This window comes from Carassius auratus, chromosome 32 (assembly GCF_003368295.1).
Source record: "Carassius auratus strain Wakin chromosome 32, ASM336829v1, whole genome shotgun sequence".
Lineage (NCBI taxonomy): Eukaryota > Metazoa > Chordata > Actinopteri > Cypriniformes > Cyprinidae > Carassius > Carassius auratus.
In genome coordinates, this window is record NC_039274.1 from 14,830,936 (window position 1) to 14,851,647 (window position 20,712).

Here is a 20,712-nt window from a genome sequence, read left to right on the forward strand (position 1 = left end):
AAAACAACCAATCAGAGCTGCGGTCCGTAACTTTGTTTGTGTTCAAAATGTAGAACTATGTATATAATAAGCGAGTACACCATGAATCCATTTTCCAAACCGTGTTTTTAGCTTTTCCTGAATCACTAGGGTGCACCTATAATAAGTGTTTATATTCGGACTATTTTAGATTGCTTCGGGGGTACCGCGGCGGAGTAACCCAGTACCTTTGTGATTCTTCATAGACATAAACAGAGAGAAGTAGTTCCGGCTACGATGTTCTTCCGCAAGACGCAAGCAGTTCTGTTTATTAACCGCTAGAGCGTCAAAAGTTCCCTTGAAGTTCCCCTGAATTTGAACAATCCACAAGGGTTAACCGCTAGAGCGTCAAAAGTTACCGACTGCAGCTTTAATAAAACGGCTACGACAGAAATTGCAGTAAAAGCTGTTTTATTTTGTATGGACCAGATTGTCTCATCTGACTTTTTACTCGTTATGTACCTCACCTGTTACTGGACACTTTCACTTGCGGAAACTCATAATAGTTGGGAACAACTTGAGGGTTGTAGTAAATTATGAGTTTTCATTTCTGATTTTACTATCCCTTAAGGATAGTGATATTGTGCGACTTGAGCTGCTACATACATTCATTTTGCCATGACATTTACTCTGACCTAACTGCTATAAATATTCATAAATACACCCACATAGCCTTGAGAGAACAGGAATAAAGACATTCATTTGGAACAGCAGATGCATGGAAGGAAAACTGTCTGTTTAAACAACTTTATTGTTTAATCAAATTGTATAATGTAATCAAATTGACAGTAGTAACACAAGAGTACACAGATTACAGCATTGTGTATTTCACTGTCTCTCAATGTGTGGCACAACATGAAGATTATGATTATCAAAAATTCAGGTTACAGATAGGTTTGTTTCCACGGATTTTGAGAGCAGGCATCACTGCTGAACAGAAAACAGATCTCTTTCACCAAACACTGTTTCAGATTGTTTCACAAAATAAACATCCCCTTCGACCTTACATTAGTGTGCACTCATACACATTCAGAAAGATTCAATGTAACACATACATACAAATTCAGGTTACATCTGCAGAAAATAATCAGGTCTCTCTGTGAAAGTTAATAAAAATAGAATTTAGACCTTGATTTTTGGTGAGACACCCTTTTATGAGGAAACAAATGTATCTCCCTTGCGTGCATGCTTAAACACCTAACATAAAATAAGAAAGAAAAGAAAAGAAAATCTCAGAAACTGTCCCAGTGCATAGGTTTACTGAAATAATCAAACAGAAGACAAAAATATCTACCACAGAGTCCATTTTAACTGATTGTACACTATTAAGGAAATTCGGACTGGTTTTACGATTGTAAACCTTCAGACTCAAAATCCATTATTATTGAACACGATGGAAAACATTATTTAGAGCAAATTGGATGTTTATCATATAAGGTTGTAATAGGCTGTGTTAAATACTGCTTGTAATCTATCAAGCTGAAATGACCTTGACAGTAGTAGAAGAGCTCTTATTTCACTACATCAAATATTATAAAACATACAAATGTCCCTGTCTGGTGAAGGACTGACAGCTGTCAGTAGACAACACCTGTCTTGTCTTTCAAGTTGAAATCAGTACCAATGCTTGATTTCAACAAAAGCATGTTTATGGGATCATTGTGTACCACAATATTACAACAAAACAACAAAAAAATCTAAACAAAGACACACACAAGCAATCTCACAAGCACCTGTCTTGTAAATATGCATTATTAACATAAGAGGAGAAAAAAAAAATGACTTGGAAGGAAGCATTATATGTGCCTTAAGTGGACATGTGCAAAAATGTCCTAAATAGTTGAAATATGGTTGGATGAAAAACATATAAATCTATACCGTTGACACATTTGTTCACAGAACATTTTCCAATTGTATCCAAACAAGAAGAGGAGACACAGTGTCTGCAACTAAAGTCATCCACCTACTCCAAAATATCCGTTCAAATCAAAGAGATGAAGTCACAAAGGAAAAGGAAAAAAGATAAAAACACTACAAAACCCTTCTGAAGTTTAATATAAAGGTCTGTATATGATTTCCAAAACATATACTGTATGAATGTGCATTTCAGAGACTGTAAAGACAAAAAGAAAAAAGAAAAATTCTCAGAGGCACATCAAATCAGAGACTCAAGTTTACCTGCATTCAGTTCAAAGATGATTTTGAGGGTGAAAGGTCAAAACCCCATCCTGTACAATCAACAAACAAAAGCTGCTCCCCAAGTCAGAAGCTGCTGGGCCGCTGTCCTTCCAGCTGATTACCAGACGTCTCCTCTGAATGTGGATTGTTTTGCTTTGAGTGTTAAAAGCTAGACCCAAGCATTTGTTTCTGGATGCCTCTTCTGTTCAGTCACCACACCCTCACTGTTTCCAGTTTCATCAGTGTTTTGGAGGGTTGGAGAAACTTTATGCTAAGAGATAGTGTAAATTTGTAGACAGACATCAGGAAGGTTGTGGGCTGTGTGTGACTTAAGAAGTCAGAGGTCAAATCTCAGCACTGCACTGATTCAATAAAGCCTTCTTTCTCTTGACCCACAGGCTCCACATCCACATATGCTGGATGACCAGAACCTCTGAGAAATTTCATCGCTGGCCATCGGCTTGGACGTCTCTGTAAACGTATGAATTTGATATAAATAGATGATTTTTGTTATAAATGCAGTCCCCTATCAAAGACAAAACATATTAATAGGTGTTCTACTAGGTTGTTATAAATGTTTTTACATATACATTTTTGCTCAAACCATCCAAAATTCATGACTTTAGAAATACTTAATGTCATTTTTTTTTTTACTGTTATCCACTGACATCGATAAAATGAAAGTTGCAGTAATACAAAAAAAAAAAAACTTCAAACAATTGCTTTAATTTGCAATTAAATCTCTGCATCCATTTTTCCCCTTAATAAGAAATAGTTTGTATAAAATGAAAATCCTGTGGTCATTTACCTTTTCAGACTTTCTTGCTTTTGCAGAAAATAATAATAATTTTAACTAAAATGAATGGAGACTGAAACTTTCAAGCATCAGAAAGGATGCAATGTATCAGGTGATTCGATTCACAGAAATACTCTCAATTATTTGTTCATGAATCAGAATGGAACCTTTTTTCTGGCGCTTTACAGCTTCAGTACACATTCATTGCAAGTGCATGGAAAATACAGACCAGCACAGACTTTAGAAATTCACCTTTTGTGTCCCACAGATGAAAAAGTCATACAGTTTTGGATTTCTTTATTTGTTAAACTGTTTCTGTGACTTATTGTAATCCTCCATACACTCACCTCAATGAAGAAGAGTCCCGCGGCAGAGCTCGGGTGGTGGTAGATGTAGACGGTCAGCAGGACGATGGCCACCATCACCAGCAGAAGCAGGAGCATCCCAAGGATCAGCCCCATGTGCAGGGGGTGAGTGCTGTTCTCCGCTGTACTTTTCGCTGCCGCAGCTGAAACACACATTTTACTGTATTTGTAGTTCTGAACACCGATGCACTTCAGTTCACTTCTACTGTCAGAATAAATCAGTGTGTCTTTCTACACACATAAACAAGAGTGGAGACTCCTTATTTTCCCCCTAAACAATATTTGCCTAAAAAACAGGTGTGAATCTTGTAGTTCTTATTTGAAACAGAAGAGAGCACTGTTTTCACAGTAATTTAGCTATTTCTGTCTTTGGGTATCAAGATTTCTGTGGCTTGTGCATCTGTCCAACAGGCAGATAAAAAGATTAATGATAGAAGAGAGACAAAGCAATACATTTTATGGATATTTCCAGCTGGCCCCAGTGAGAACGTTTTACTGTGGTCTGCAGTTCTTGTGTTTTTGCACCACATCCAGGCCCTTCCATAAACCTAAGACTGCTGAGCAGACTCACAGAGAACATACCAGAGTAGAAAAACTTCCTTCTTTTTCTTACAATGTCAGTTATGGATCTACAGATGTCAGCTGGATCTGCTTTATCTAAATGTTAATAATATAAACTAAAAATGCAATACTTTCATGTAGAAACATCTAAATAAACTGCTTTTAGGTAAAAAAAAAAATGCAATAGAGTCAATTAACCAGCATACATTAGGTTACATGAAACCTACAAAACAAGATATTTTGAAGAATGTTTCAGCTGTTTATTGTCCATTTTCTCCCAACAACATCCACTGACTTTCATTATATGGAGGGGGAAAAATTATCATCTGTCAAATGATAATTCAAAACATCTGTCTCTGCACATATCTTGACAGGGTGTCATTGAATTTCTATTCTGCCAATAACTTTACACTATATTGTTTTTTTTTTATTACAGCACCCAGATGGCTCACATATGGCTCCTTATGGGATGATTATATTAGCACTTCATTCTCCAACAGTTTCTCTGCAGATATGTGTACACAGTAAAACAACCAGAAATGTATTTGTTATCTGCATATTGCAGTAATGGGCAGTGTTCATTGAACCTGAAAAAAAATAACAGAAATTTTTACTGTTTTATGCCCATGACAAAGTCTGAATTAATACACACAGACAATATTATTTAAAATACATAAGTATAAAATATTTCTTAAGAGCAGGTAATCATGTTTTAATGTTAAAATGTCCAGAATAAAATGTTACTGCTATAATGCAGAATCATACCTGTAATTTTGTAAACTCAATATTGTCCAGCAATTTCGGATAATTTAATGACTTTAAAAGTAAAAATCTATTTTCTCTATCAGAAAAGCCAAATAAAATGTAAATTATACAGTTCTTTAAGCCAAAAGGTGCCCAAATGATTAACAGATATTACAGGGCAGAACTAATCCTGAGGCAGGGTTTCTGCCAAAAATGGCCCATGACCATTTAAGCATGGGAAGTCATTTATTTTCAATAAGAAGGAGACTGAAGCTTGGCAGCCAAAAGCAGCCTGGCTTGATGACTGCCATACTGAAACAAAACACAGAAAACCGTGAGCAGGCTGTGTGCTGTGAAACAACACTTCTGCGTTCCACTAACGTTTTGACACATTTACCAGACATCACTCTTTATCTGATGCCGTCAAATTCCTTCCTAGAGTTCAGTGGAATTGAATAATATTGTGACATTTTCGTCTAGTTCCAATAAAACTAATGGTGACATTTTGTTGAAATCAATCATTAATCAAATGCACTAGTTAATGTGGCAGCACAAGTTAAATGAAAAGTTGGCTGCACTAATTAAATTGGCACGGACCCCAAGGTACCTCATGAAAACATTTCAGAAAATCAAAACACATTTTTTTTCTTTGGCAATAAAATGCATGTTATTTAATTGTTTCAATTTTATTTCAGATGGCTCATCTGATATGAGAAGCAGCAAAGTTTCCAGTTTCAGCCAGATTTGCCACCAGAAACAAATACAGGTAGATGGGGATTTTACAGTTTGTTTCTATAATGAGGGTGGCGTATATCAATAAATTGTACTTTTAATTAATATAATTCTGTATGTACATGTATGTGTGCGTGTGTGTGTCTATATATATATATATATATATATATATATATATATATATATTCACCTTAAATAGTGGATAGCTCTCTTATCATTTTTAGTCAGGAATGATAAAATTCATAGTGCTGTCTTCTGGCTACATGTTTATTTGGTTATAAGCAGGAACAATTCATTATTTATCAGAAAAGTGAGGTCAGAGTGAAGCATCATGTTGCTGTATAGATCACAGACACACTTTGAAACCACATGCACTGCAGCAATGCTAAGACCTTACCTCCGTTGTCTTTGAGATGTAGCGCAATCTTGGTGTCGTCTATAAAAACAGATGAGAAAAGAGAGAAGGAGGGAGAGAAAAAAGGGAGAAAATATTAAAGCTAATTTTTACGCGTTTCTCAATTTCTCATTTACAGTGAACTGTAATAACATAGACTCTGAAAACACCCACATCTCATCAACAGCTGTACACGGGTCGCACAAGTGTGTGATGAGAACTTCAAAGTGATTGGAAAATATGTCTGTGATTGGAGAGCAAGTTCCAGATTTGTAATGAATCGTTAATGAGCAATCCACAACAAGATTCTTGAATATGCTTTCTAGTGAGCAGAAGAGCTCCTGTGTGAGACAGACAGGTCAACATCTGCTGCAGGCAATTCTTCTGAGAGCGGAGACTGAAGTGGAAGAAGCAGCACAATAACAGCTGATGATACTAAGGGATCTGATGTGTCATAAGATATCAAGTTTCTCATTCCCAGCATGTTACATGCTTTCATTCACACACCTGATTTTCTGGCATATGTTACATCAGGGTTAGAGATGGAGAGAAGTATGTGAAAGTTTGTTTCGAGATGACTGTAACAATCCAATTCACTCAACTAATATAAAATATTAACATAAAATGTGCTTCATGCTGTTTACATTTAAATTCATAGATTTTACATTTATTACATTTACATTAAATTTATTCATTTAGCAGATGATTTTGTCCAAAGCGACTTACAGATGAAGACAGTGGAAGCAATCAAAAACAACAAAAGAGCAATGATATATAAGTGCTATAACAAGTCTCAGTTAGGTTAACACAGTACACGTAGCATGGGATTTTATATAATATAATACATAAAAAGAAAACAGATAGAATAAAAATTAAAAAAAAAGAATAGAGCAAGCTAGTTAGAGGTCTTTATGCATACACACATATATATAATTAGAAAGGTAGTTAAATTTCTGTCTAAGAATAGAATTAGAATAGTGAGTGTTAAAGTTGGAGGGTCAAATAAAGATGGAAGAGATGTGTTTTAAGCCGATTCTTGAAGATGGCTAAGGACTCAGCTGCACAGATTGAGTTGGGGAGGTCATTCCACCAGAAGGGAACATTTAATTTAAAAGTCCGTAAAAGTGACTTTGTGCTTCTTTGGGATGGCACAATCAAGCGACGTTCACTTGCAGAACGCAAGCTTCTAGAGGGCACATAATTCTGAAGTAACAAATTTAGGTAAATGGGTGCAGAGCGAGTGGTAGTTTTAATTTTGATTTTAGTTAATTAAAGCATATTATTTAACCTCACTGAATCAACTATGACACAAAGTTACGCCAACAAATCTACATTTAAGGTTCTTTAACAGAATAACAATTCTGTCATCATTTACTCAAATCTGTATGACCTACTTTTTTCTGTGGAACAGAAAAAAAGATTTTTGTCCATTCAATGGAAATCTATGGTCACCAAAACTGTTTGGTTAACAATATTCTTCTTCTTAGTTTTGTATAAGTATAGTTTTATGTGAAGCATTCGTGTAGTTTTTTTTAGCTTATGTACAGTTAAACTTTTATATATATAGTAATATAAAGAGTCAAAATATGTCAGTAGGTAAGTTGTGTATAGGTTTATAGTGTTTTACGTCATTGTTGTATGTATGTATTTATGTAGCACTGTGGTCCTGTGAGGCACAACATTTTGTTCCACTGTATGTCCACACATGTAGCGGAATGACAATAAAGCTCAACTTGACTTGACTTGAAAATATCCAAAAATATCATCAAAATAACTTTTGTATTTAGACGAAAATCATACAGGTTTGGAACAACATGAGGAAGAGTAAATGATGACAAAATTATTGTATTTGGTTGAACTGTGCCTTTAGGGTAATTTTACTTTAAACGTACATAAATGTTTTGCTTATTCATTATGGAACTGTCAGCAAACCTCACCGGTCCAAAGTCCTCCCCCTTAATAAATGTGCATTGCACATCAAATATTTTCTCCCTGGCTGTGACTGTGTAGAGACATGCAGCATTTTTGCTTTCATCAAGAAAAAAAATTACAGGAATTTGCACCTTGTTAGGACACGGTTGATAAAACTGCTGCAATAATAAGCAAGAAATAATTAGGAAAAAAAAAACTTTTTTTATTTTGGCTAACAAATAAGGAAATGAATTTATGATTTATGAAATTTCAAGATTTATGATTTATGCTGTTTTGTTTACTGTCTGATAATGTGTTTGCACAAACCACACAGAAAAACAACACAAGTTTTCAGTTAAACAATAGTTAAGTGGTATATGGATGAGGGTGTATTTTCAATGTGTTTATTGTAAGTGTCAGTGTTTATTTAAGAAAGAATCTTATGTGCCACGAAGGAGAATGATGAGCATGATTATCTAATGAAACCTATTTATTAGCAAACCCCTTCAGCTACATTATTAATGTATTTTCTTCTCCAGTAATTGATTTTCCCCAGACTCATAAAGCACAAATCCTTTCTTTTTCCGTGTCTATTGATTTACGCAGAATCCATTGGTGGCCTCTTAACATTATCCTGATGCATTCTTACAGTGAGCATTCATTTGTAACTAATGGTTTAGATCAGTGACCCATTGGTTTGCTGTAATCAGAGGATTGTAACATCAGTTTCATGTTTCATATTTCAACCTTAGGCAAGGCAAGGCAAGGCAAGGCAAGGCAAGGGAAGTTTATTTACATAGCACATTTCGTACACAATGGTAATTCAAAGTGCTTTACATAAAAGAAAGTAAAATAATCGAAGAAAAATAATAACAAAAATAAAACAAGCAATTTTAAAACTTTTAAAATGATTAAAACATTTAATTAAAATAAATTTATAAACAGTTAGAAAATGATTTTACATTAAAAAAACTGTGAAAATATAGTGCAATCAGTTCGGACATTGCACAGTGCTCATTCAATAAATGCACAGCTAATCAGATGAGTTTTAAGTCTAGATTTAAATGTGACTAGTGCTTTAGCACATCTGATCTCTTCTGGAAGCTGATTCCAGCTGCAGGCGGCATATTAAATAAAGGCGGACTCCCCTTGTTTTGTGTGAAACCTTGGTATTTCTAACTGACTTGATCCTAGTGATCTGAGTGGTCTGTTAGGTTTATATTCAGTGAGCATATCTGCAATATATTTCGGTCCTAGGTCATTTAGTGGCTTATATATGAGTAAAAGTACTTTACATTCAATCCTAAATGTAACTGGAAGCCAGTGTTAGGACCTGAGGACTGGTGTGATATGCTCAGATTTTCTGGTTCTAGTCAGAATCCTGGCAGCAGCGTTCTGGATGAGCTGCAGCTGTCTAATGGTCTTCTTTTGGGAAGGCCGGTGAGGAGCCCATTACAATAGTCCACCCTGCTGGTGATAAAGGCATGAACAAGTTTTCTCCAAGTCTTGACTAGAAACAAAACATCTAATTCTTGCAATGTTTTTAGATGATAGTATGCTGATTTAGTTACTGCTTTGACATGACTACTGAAACTAAGGTCCGTCTCCAGAATCACACCAAGATTCCTAACTTGATTTTTAGTTGTTTGACCCCTAGAGTCAAGGTATGCATTCACCATGAACACTTCATCTTTGTTTCCAAATGACTTCAGTTTTTCTGGGTATCATCAGAATAGCTGTGATAGGCAATTTGGTTCTTTCTCATTATTTGACTTAGAGGAAGCATATACATGCTAAACAAGAGCGGTGCAAGTATTGAGCCTTGTGGGACTCCACATGTCATGGACGTCCACTTAGACTTATGCTCTCCTAGACTCACATAATAGCCTCTAAGTGGTATGTGTGTTATTTCAGGCATGACAGTACCTTCTGTTGGGATGCTGGTAGGCACATGTGATGGAGTTTGGGTAGATTGACCCTCAGTAGTTCCTTTGTTCCTTGTGGTCTTCTTAGCAACTGATACAGTGGTCAACAGACTGAGATCAGTAGTGCTGATGATGTCACAGGTGTTGTCCTTAGTCTGCAAATGAAAGGCAGATGAACACAGGTGAAATCTGAGATATGGTTGATATGTTGGTTGGGATTCAGGCATACATTTTGATATTCTAACATTAAATGTGGCAATATTTTACTATTTAAAAACTAGGGCTGTCATGTTAATGTGATGTTAATTTAGTGCAGTACAGTAATACAAATAAAATAATGTGCTAAACACACACACACTTTTTGAATCGAATTTCCATAATAAAGGCAATAACAGCCAAAGACGTCAGACTGTACTACAGTAGACCAAAAATTTAAAAACATCAAAGACACCATCATGTGCAAACAAATAAAGCAATAAATAAATAAATTATTATAGTCAAAACCCTAAATATCTTATCATACTGTACATGTTAATTACTAGTGGTCTTCACTGTACAAGAAAAAGCGAGAGAGAGAGTGAGAGAGAGAGAGAGAGAGAGAGAGAGAGAGAGAGAGAGAGAGAGAGCATAGCATATCTTTTTCTTTTCATCCATCATACAAACATCCACACACATCCACAAACATACCTCATCTGGGCAACTGTTATCTACCCAGTCCTGCCGATGGCGATCAAAGCCACTGGAGCATCTGTCAATAAAAATGATAACAGTCATTAGTCTTGCGTGTTTAAAACAACAAAAAACTAATAAATCATGAAATTAATTTTCATTTGTGAGTCCTCCAAGAAACTTTATTTAAGAATACTCTGTTCACTGTGGTCCAGAAAATTCAATATGCTGAAGGACTGTCTACAGCAGTATATCACTAATAGATGCTGGCTAATAGAGTCAGTACATAGTATTTTGTTTCCTCCTCTCATGTCTTCATTTTTTCTTGTGCACAGAACGGAGCACAATGGGCCTCGACTGCTTGATATTCCTGATGTCTGCTGAGATACAGTCCCCCTTACTCCATATCCTTCAGCAACTCCCCTTTCTTCATTCATCTGTTCGTGATATATTATATGTTTTTAGTTTAGTACAATTCACCACACGCACGTCACATAATCTCTCCCTGTGTTTCTTGCTGATATTTTGGGGTCAGAAAAGGAGACACACATTTGCTTCACATGTAATAAACAAACCATTTGTTTTTATGTGTGTGTGTTTGTGTGAAACCCGTCACATAAAAACAAAAATCAAAAGGTCCTATTGCTTTTTGTGCTTAAAAAACTGATTTTATTCAAGAGTTGATGTAAATGGACAAAGCAATTAAATAAACATGGGAGAAATGCTTTCATTTCTGCAATAAGGTAATATAAACTGACAGTATATGGGATCTGAGTGTCTTAGAACAGTATTTTTCAATGTGTTTTCTTTCTTTTGTTCCTTTTTTATACTCAGCTCTTGCAATATTGTGTGAGAGAGTCGGCATCAGCAAACAAAGACACTGCTCTAAACACATGATGTGCTCTTGGGAAGGATGCAAATTGACCAGTGGTGGCATAAGGGCACTATAATGTGCGTCACTGTCTAACTGAAAGATTGTGATTAGAGATTTCATGACCAACGGAAGGGAGGCAGAGCTATGCTCTGAGCAGCTACTGACTGGAACGTGCGCACACACACACACACACACACATACACACGCACACATGCACACACACACACACACATAATTGCATTTGTGGTTTTGGAGGGACTCTCCATAAGCGTAATGGTTTTTAAACTGTACAAACTGCATTTTCTATCACCCTACATTTCCCCTTATTTTACATTTTGATTACTGCCGCATTCGCCCAATGGTCAAATATCCTTTTTAAGCTTTTATTTTATTAATTTAGATAAAATGCAATAACATTAAAATAATTATCATAAAAAAAAAAAAAAATATATATATATATATATATATATATATATATATATATATATATATATATATATGATTATTACTGCATCAGAATAAATTTGAGCTGATTGCATTTGCAGTCAATAACATATATATATATATATATATATATATATATATATATATATATATATATATATTAAGGATGCACCGAATCCAGATTTTTGGGGTTCGGCCGAATACCGAATCCACTGTTTATGATTCGTCCGAATCCGAAACTGAATACCGAATCCTACTCGCATATTCCATTAACACAGTAAAACACATTAATGAAGTAAACAACGTCCACAGCAATGCATTTTTTCATTTTATTTTATTTAAACTGAAAAAAAATATATATATAAAGAATAGGCTACATTATGCCAGGATGACTAGTGAGAGAAACTGTTTTGACAATTACCAAGCTTACGCTTACCCAAGTAAACAACCAAAACCTTTCAATAAAAGTGCAGCAATGCAAAGAAAAGTGTTTTTCTTTTCTTTTTAAAAGTCAGAATATGTTTGGTGACTTAAAGGTGCCATTTGCAAAAATTGAGGTAAAAATATCCAAAAAATGACCTACACGCATCAAAAGAATGAGAAAAAATAAGGGCGATGATGTCATTAAAAAAATTCAAGTTATAGTGCTGCAGAGATATCAACCTTAATTAGCATTCGCATTACTAGCCCTGGCCCGACAGGTGTCGTAATACCAGTTTCGGCCGTGGGAGGCAGTATGCGGGCAACATAACCACCAGCCAACCTGCAATACACGAATAACTCGCAGGGCGTACCTGAAACTGATTTCAATCATGTGGAAAGTACAGCCCACTAGTTCATTTCAGTTCAGGGAAGAGAGCGGAAGGATGACTGAAGCCCTTGGCAGGAGACCACCACCCGCTACAGGGAAACAACCACTCTCGGAATCACAAATCAAATCCGATAAGAAAAGGAGCCGTACCAGAGTAAACATCGGCACTGCTTTCCATCGCTGGAGACAACTGGTGGACCTGAAAGAAATGAGACTCGACTCCGAACTTGCAACATTTCTTTTGGATTGGTAAGTTAGATGCTGTTAGTATTTCGCTAGAAGTTTGTTTTATTTGTTTGTGTATTTTTTTTTTGGCAAGTTATAACATAGAAATGTATTGAAGGCTGTTCGATAAACGTGCTAATGTTAGCGATGGCAAACCGTAGCTGCGTTTGATAATTAGCTAGCTATAACTTACCCATTTTTTTATATCATAACTAACCTTCTCTGTCTAGTCTGTTGGTCTCCGTGTCCTCTTTGCTTCGTGGTTTTTCTGTGCATGAGAAAATTGATGTGTGGCGTGAAAGCGTGTGAAAAGACGCGGTGTCTCACGGTGAATGCTTGAGAGTTGGCAGCTCTGGTTACGTTGGTTGGCGCTAGATTGGTCAACATCAGCTGTCTGATGTTGACCAATGATGTTGACAGAATTCTGTCAGTCAAATTAATTTAATTCAAAAATGTGTATATACAACTCAAAATGTAATATGAACAAAACGCATAGGAACATATTCACTGGTAAAGGTGAAGGGGAGTAGCATGAAGATGTCATGTTTCAAAATCACCTGTCATCACCCAACGTTCCTCTGGAGGCAAAACGTCCTCTTAGGCTTTGGCTATGGCTGTAGGGTTGTTGTGAAGGTAGGGGCGGAGCATAGAGATTATGCCGTTTCTCGTTTGTTACTCTAGAGTAGACCAATTCACTTTATTGAGGCATACTGCCCCCATCTGGTATGGAATGTGGAGTATGACTTGATTTTTTTGCCAGACATGACAGATGGCACCTTTAACTGAAATGAATGTAATTGAACATTAACTCAATAAACATGGATAGTAGGCTGTTTATTTTTCGTTTATAACAATAGGATAGGCTACGATTAGAACAGTAGCCAAATATTACGAAAAATATTACGGAAGATCACACACATCTTCTGCATCATAATTAAATTAACGTAAAACCTCTAATCTTTCACATGAAATGAGAGTTTAATTAAAAAAAAAAAAAAAAAAAAAACAAGACGCTCTGCATTAACAGGTGACAGCAGCTAGTGTGGGAACTAATGTCCCCAGTGGTACTGAAAAGTCTTTCACTGGGCACAGAGGTAGATTTTTGCCATTTTTCCCAGCAGTGGAAATTGCTGCTGGTTTGTTTTCCACCACTGAAGAGGATCCTCTTTTAGAGAAATCAAAGACTCACTGAAAAAAAATGCTTATCTCCACGTCAGCACCCGATGTGACTGGCTAGCTCTGTATTGCTACGTTATAAATTGTCCCATCCGCTCAAGATTCCTGAACATTTTAGTTCAGAGCGAACTGTCGGGCCATGTTCCTCCTCATATAAACACCTTCACGCAATCAACGGCCGCGTGACGTCGACCAGCGTAGCGCTAGCCTAGGGTTCGATTCGGTGAAAAAAAAACCTAAGGTTCGGCCGAAACCGAACCCTATCAAAAAGCCCAGTATATATATATATATATATATATATATATATATATATATATATATATATATATATATATATATATTATATATATATATATATATATATATATATATTAGTACAGACCAAAGGTTTGGACACACCTTCTCATTCAAAGAGTTTTCTTTACTTTCATGACTATGAAAATTGTAGAGTAACACTGAAGGCATATATATATATATATATATATATATATATATATATATATATATATATATATATATATATATATAATATATATATATATATATATATTAATGATTCAGTACAACAGAAGGTACTGTTAATGACTGCAAATGCAGCTCAAATTCTGATCCCGTAATAATCTGACCTTGAGAGTGAAAGAATGCTTTTCCAAGTATGCAAATCTAGTGTATATCTTCTATTTGATGTACATAATCGTTACTAATAAACTCATATGTTAAAGTAATTTCATTCTTTCAGAGTAATGAAATATGAAATATATTAAGTGCAATACTACAGTATTATGGTCTTCTGTTCAGTTAGAGCTTGTTTTTGTGTGTCAGCTGCATCAGATTAGACTTTGTCTGCTCTCTCCAAAGACAAGGGTTAAATTGTTGATAAATTGCATTGGAAGGCATTTACCTGGCATTTACCTGCATTTACTATATCATTAGTCTGCTCTTTTATTCACCCTCACAAACAAACACAGCCGTAATCAAGCCAAAAAAACTGACTTTAATTACTGCAGCAATTTCTAACTCCACATTGTTTCCATACCCTCCAGCCAAACAAAAATGGTTATGCATATTGATGAAGTCTGAATATGACTCCCTCGTCTACCAGGAGACGATTCAAGACTCAGTGTTCCAATTTAATTACACAATCCAGCTAATTTAGAAGTAGGTTTCCAAAAGTAGATGGAAAAACCAAGGCCCCGCTGACAATGAAAGATGTGCTTGTGCATCATTATTGTGGGTATGTAATGATTTATAAAATAACAAACTGCACTGAAAAATGCTACAGCTCAAAAAATGTGTGCAGGATGTAATTGATAGGGAAAAACCAACTCCTCTAACACAAGCGAACTGGTCTTTTCTCTCTCTGCCTGTCAAGAACTAAATCTTATAATAAACACCACCTGGGATATTATATTCCTGAATCCCTAAGAGTATGTGCATGCATGTGTGGGGGTGTGTATACATGTGCTTGAGAATGAGAGCGAGGGATTGAAAGAGTAGACAGATGGAAGGATTGCCAGGAAAATAAAGCAAAACGAGGTTGGTTGTCTTGGTCTCGTCTGTTCTTTGGTAAGTGATCTATAGAGAAAAGCTGTCTGGGTTCGAGAGGTGAGGGGCCAGGCATGAATCATCAGGAATGTGACTTTATTTCCCCTCTTTTTCTCACACTCTCAGGAAAAGCAGTCTTGGTATGGAAGAATCTCTGCTACATTTGAAGCCTTATCGCTTCCAAAAATTCAAATTACATTTTGTTAATGGTTTACACATGGTTTACAGTTCGTTTCAATTTTTAGGCCATCTTTACATACAAAGGCAATCTTGTGACATTGTGACTGCGTAATTAGAAATGGTGAATTATCTCCACACATCTTGTGAAGGTCTGTGTTGAGAGTTCAACTGCTGACAGACATTGCACATTGCACCACCTCAAGGCAAGTAGTCTGAGAACGGCATCTTCTATTCCAGTAAAATGAGATTAGAATAGGGGAATGAGAGACAGAATGAATAGCGATTTGTTTTCTCACCTATTGAGCCGGTGACACCAGCTGCAGTTGAAGTTAATTTGAGACGCTATGCAAGAAGTGCAGCTTGTGAATTGAAGACATGCTGCAGAAAAGAAAAAAAGACATAGAAAATGCATCAGCACAGAATTCATCACGAATAGAGCAAAAGGCTAATAGAACAATGAGCTGGATTTACATAAAAGTTGTGATAAAAACTCTAACACAAAATCTGACATTGCAGATAAGAGGTATGACAATATAAGCCTCTACTAGCTATAATCACTTCTTTTTTTTTCCAGTTCTATTAGCAAGACTGTTTATGTGTGTATATATATATTGTGTGTGTCCATTGGCTTACTGGGTAGTGGTATTATTTCAACAGCTGTACTGCTAGTAATTTTGGTCTTTAACAGCTCCACTCGGTGATACTCATAGATAGTTTTTCTCCGCACATCTAGAGCCAAACAAACACATATTCCAATTACCATGTAAATCATTCAAGTTGTTGAAACTTCGGTTGCACTTTATTTTACAGGACGTGTACTTACATGTACTTATAGTGTACTTACAGTGTATTTACAGTATATTTATCTAAGAAAGTTCTGGTAATACAAGGTAACTACATGGGTTAGGGTTAGGTTTAGGAGTAGGTTCAGGGTTAGTACTGTACCTAGTTATTACATAGTTATTGTAATTACTATAATAAGTACATAGTATGTACATGGGGAACAGGACTGTAAAATAAAGTGCTACTGAAACTTCTATAGCACAAGCAAATAGAGAGGGAGGAGCAGCATTTTTCTGTAAAGTTCTGTTTTCTCATGTACATTAGCTCTTAGTTGCCATTTTGAACACATTTAAAGTACTTAACTTGTTAAATTCACCTTATTTTTAATGTGTGGGCATTTTTAACTTGAATGTGCAAGGCTTCTTTAATAATCTGCTTCCATCTTTTTTCATTGTACAAAAACAGCACTTTATGCATCTTGAATCAATGTTTACATCATTACACCTGCAGTGTTTGATGACTGATGATCCAAATCTACGTTTGACTATTCAAAAGAACATCAGTTCACAATAAAACATGCATGAAATCCAAAATCTGTTACTCTGTTGTTGTCTATTATTTTGGAATAATGTGTCAACATTAAATGATAAGTTCACCCAAAAATGAAAATTAGGCTGCGTTTTACTCACCCCTGAGGCATCCTAGGTGTATATGACTTTCTTCTTTCAGTCAAATCCAGTCTGAGTTATATAAAAAATTGTCTTTGATATTTCAAGCTCTATCATTGCACTCAGCGGGTGTTGCAGTGCATCATTCCAAAAGAAGTTTAAAAAAAAGCACCCTTCCATAATAAAAAGTGTCTCACACTGCTCCGGGGGGTGAACAAAGGCCTTCTGTGGCAAACTGATGTGTTTTTGTAAGAAAAATATCCATATTCAAAACATAATAATAACTTTAATCCAGCTTGGGCTCACTGTTGTACACGAAACAGTTCCGGGGGATGACATATGAGGTCAGCGTTGCGCATGCTCCGCTCAGAATTGATGTGCACGGAGAAGCAGTGGAGAGTTCAAAACAAAACAATGGTCACTAATTGGAAATACAAAAGGATTTGTAAAGAAGAATGTCAGAGGATTTCCATATAAGCCAAGAGTGAGTAAAAAGTAAGGAAACTTTGCTTCTTTTGATCCTGTAAACATACATTGGTTTTCACAAGACTCACCGGCGCATGCACAACGCTGACCTCCATACGTCATGCTCCCAGACTAAACGCAATGATAGAGCTTGAAAGATCAAAGACAATTTTTTATAGAATTCTGAAAGAAGAAAGTCATATACACCTACGATGCCTCGGGGTGAGTAAAACTCAGCCTAATTTTCATTTTTGGCTTAACTGACCCTTTAACTGTAACAAGAATTTGCACTAGATAAAAACAAAATTACAAATTAAAATTAAATTAAATTGGCGTTCAAGTACCGATCAATGTCATCAGATGCAAATGGGGTAACACTGATCAGACAAAACCTGACGATGTGTCTGTTGCCATTCATCAGCATCTGTTGGTGAACTATACATTGTTTATTCAGTGCTCATACTCAGGTCTCTAATGCCATTAATCCCTATGACACCCTAGAAGACAGAATGGACTTTTCATAATTTAAATGTATTGGTTGATAAACCTACTTTATGTTGATGTGCTTCATCTGGAAGTAATTCAGTATATAATAGTCTTCTAGTTAAAGTTAAGCTCGCCATCATCGGCACACACTGGATCAAATGAATGATCATCATCTACATGACTGGTAGCTGAATCACCCAAAAAGCAGTGAAATGGAAAATTGAATTAGAATGAAGAGAGGGTGGGTAGTGTAGCAATATTTCTATATGTGTGTGTTTGTGTGTGCAGGTTTGATTAAAATTACTACCAAAACTACCTAAACTTAAGCAATAGAGAAACAGTTTTGAAAATATCTGCAAATTTAGTAGTTCCTCTTCTGGAACTCGAGCTGCTTCGAGAACATTTGGGGAACGCGTCCAGCGTGACGTCTCTGAATAACGTGTATAATCAGTCGAAAGGAAGGGCAAGACGTCATAGGCGGGTGATGTCAGAGACCAGGAAGCATAAAAGCATGAGCGGCGAAGCCAGTCTTGTGTCTTCAGCAAGTGCTCTGTGTGTGTGTCAGTCGCTATCTGTTTGTGAGTCTTATTTAGTGTCGTTTGTCCACTGATAAACTCCATTGTCAAAGCTTCAATCAAGAGAAGTTTTGGGCGAGAGCAGGCAGCATTCAGGCTGTGTGTTTTCCCTCCCCCCCCCCCCCCCCCAAAAAAGGTAGGGACACATGCAGCTCGTGTGTTGTCTGCTTGAGAGTGAAGCGCGCAGTGTCAGCTTTCGAGGGACTTGACGGCTGCGATGCGAGCCTTTGCTTCACTCTCAGAAGGCTCTCTTTGAGGAGAGCACTTTCACTGGTGTTTCTCGCGGTGCCAGCCCTGCTTTCGCCGATGCTGCTGGAAGGAATGTAAGACGGGCAAGTCCCTATCTTCTTTCTTAGCCACCAGATCCGATGCCGCTCTCGGGGGTCGGAAGCCCGCGTTTGTGGTACTTTCTCTCAGATGAGAGGGCGCGACGCGCTGCCTGTCTTTCTCTGAGGAGATTGATGTGGAAAGGCGTCGATGAGCTCGCCAGTTGCACAAGCACCAGTCACACAAGCATATTATGACCTAATATTAACATAATCAGCATTAATGAAGAGTGGAGCTCGCGCAGTCAGCTCTCGGGGGGCTGATTGTGCTTTTCTCGATGTTAAGCACTCTGCTCTCGCCGGGCACGCTCCGAGGGGTGTGTCCGTGCATGCGATCTTGCGGTCGCAGTCTCGCTGGTGCTGAGGCACGGCAGTGGCCACAAAAGTGGGAATCGCACATGATCTGGCGGAACGGGTTGGAGACGGCTCCTCCCATCTCCACCCGTGTTTACTAGATCTAGAGTTCATTCTCGAGGCTTGGAAACCAGCGCTGCGGTTTCTTCGCCCTCTAAGACGGGTGAGTTTTTTCTAAAGACCGTGTTGACTAGTCTGGTTGCTGACTTCATTTAATTTTAAGGCTATGTGAAGTTAGATGTACAGGGGCTCTAGGGATGTAATTTCTTGTGTGAGAACACGTGTGTACTGCTCTTCCTCTGAGGAGGTCGAGGCAGTCAGGGGCTGCTGGGCGGAGCAGTCCCAACCGTGTTCCAGCACTTCGTGTTCCAAGGTGCAGCGATCTTCTCAGCGCTTCTCTCAGTTACAGCCCGGAAACGTAGCGGTCCTGAAAGGCTCGCTACCTCTACGGAGGTCTCTAGAGCAGCTAGTATGGTCGACCCTGCCGGTCCACCGCTTCAGGGCAACTAGCTAGTGGCTCTAGGTGCACCAGAAGCCAGTCTCGCGAGACTGGTTCCCTTAGGAGGTCACATGGTGGTATGGGAGCTCCTACAAAATGAACTTCACGTGGTCCTGCCCTGAGCAGGGTCTGGTCTAGTCTTCCTAGCAGACAATGTGGGTCTGAGGACCGTTGTTTTTAGGAGACTTCAGGTACGAGAGTCCTGATGCTGCGGCTCAGGACCTCGGAGGGCAGGCCCCTCTGGGGAAGAGCAGTGTACACCGCATTACTCTGGGCCCGTCTCTCCTCAGTACCCTCAGGAGATCGATCTGCCAACCCTGCCGGTGTTCAAGGGTGCAGCAGTCTCCAGCGAGCGCTTCTCTCAGTTACCGACCGAAAACATAGCGGTGCTAAGAGGCTCACAACCTCCTGGGAGGTTTCCAGAGCAGCTATATCGGCCGTCTCCTGCCAGTGCGTCACTTCAGGGCACCGAGCTAATTGCTCTGATGCCACCAGAGATCAGTCTTGAGAGGCTGATTCCCTTAGTAGACTATTTTGCAGCGTGAAAACTACAGCCAAATGTGTCTAAGTGGGTCCTGCACACTGTAGTGAGAGGCCACAGAATCCAGTTCTGGTGGGCCCCAAGCAGGCTCTGGTAATGGAACAGAAGTAAACTCTCTCTGAGGACGAAGATCATCGAGGTGGTCCCTCCTGGGGTTGCAGAGTCCGGGTCCTACACCCGGTACTTCACTGTTCCGAGGAAGGATGAGGTGTTGTGTCCTTTTCTAGATCTGTGCTTTTGAAGCTCTCAGTCAGGGGACTGAAGTTTAGCACGCCTGCACAGGCCAAGTCCGAGGACTGGTGTGTCACGATCTACCAAAAGAGGCACTTATCTCCATCCTTCTTCATCGGAAGTTCCTGAGGTTTGCTTTTGGGGGCAAAAGCCTACCAATACTGATCTTCCACTGGCCTTGCACTCTCACTCTAACCCCACACGACCCAACCACATTGACGATTGGTTAATATCAG

General features: G+C 37.9%; 1 protein-coding gene across 1 annotated transcript in view; it reads right to left on the bottom strand.

Annotated features, from left to right (window-relative positions):
* Positions 1–735: 735 nt before the first annotated feature.
* Positions 736–20,712, bottom strand: part of LOC113051684 (plexin domain-containing protein 2-like) — a 75,474-nt gene continuing 55,497 nt past the window's right edge. Inside the window, exons 8-14 of the mRNA XM_026215638.1 lie at positions 16,182–16,277; positions 15,845–15,926; positions 10,312–10,372; positions 9,626–9,779; positions 5,792–5,830; positions 3,340–3,500; positions 736–2,667 (exon numbers count right to left, since the gene is read on the bottom strand). Of these exons, the coding sequence (XP_026071423.1) occupies positions 2,548–2,667; positions 3,340–3,500; positions 5,792–5,830; positions 9,626–9,779; positions 10,312–10,372; positions 15,845–15,926; positions 16,182–16,277 (713 nt within the window). The 3' untranslated portion in view covers positions 736–2,547. The remainder of the gene's footprint in view (positions 2,668–3,339; positions 3,501–5,791; positions 5,831–9,625; positions 9,780–10,311; positions 10,373–15,844; positions 15,927–16,181; positions 16,278–20,712) is intronic.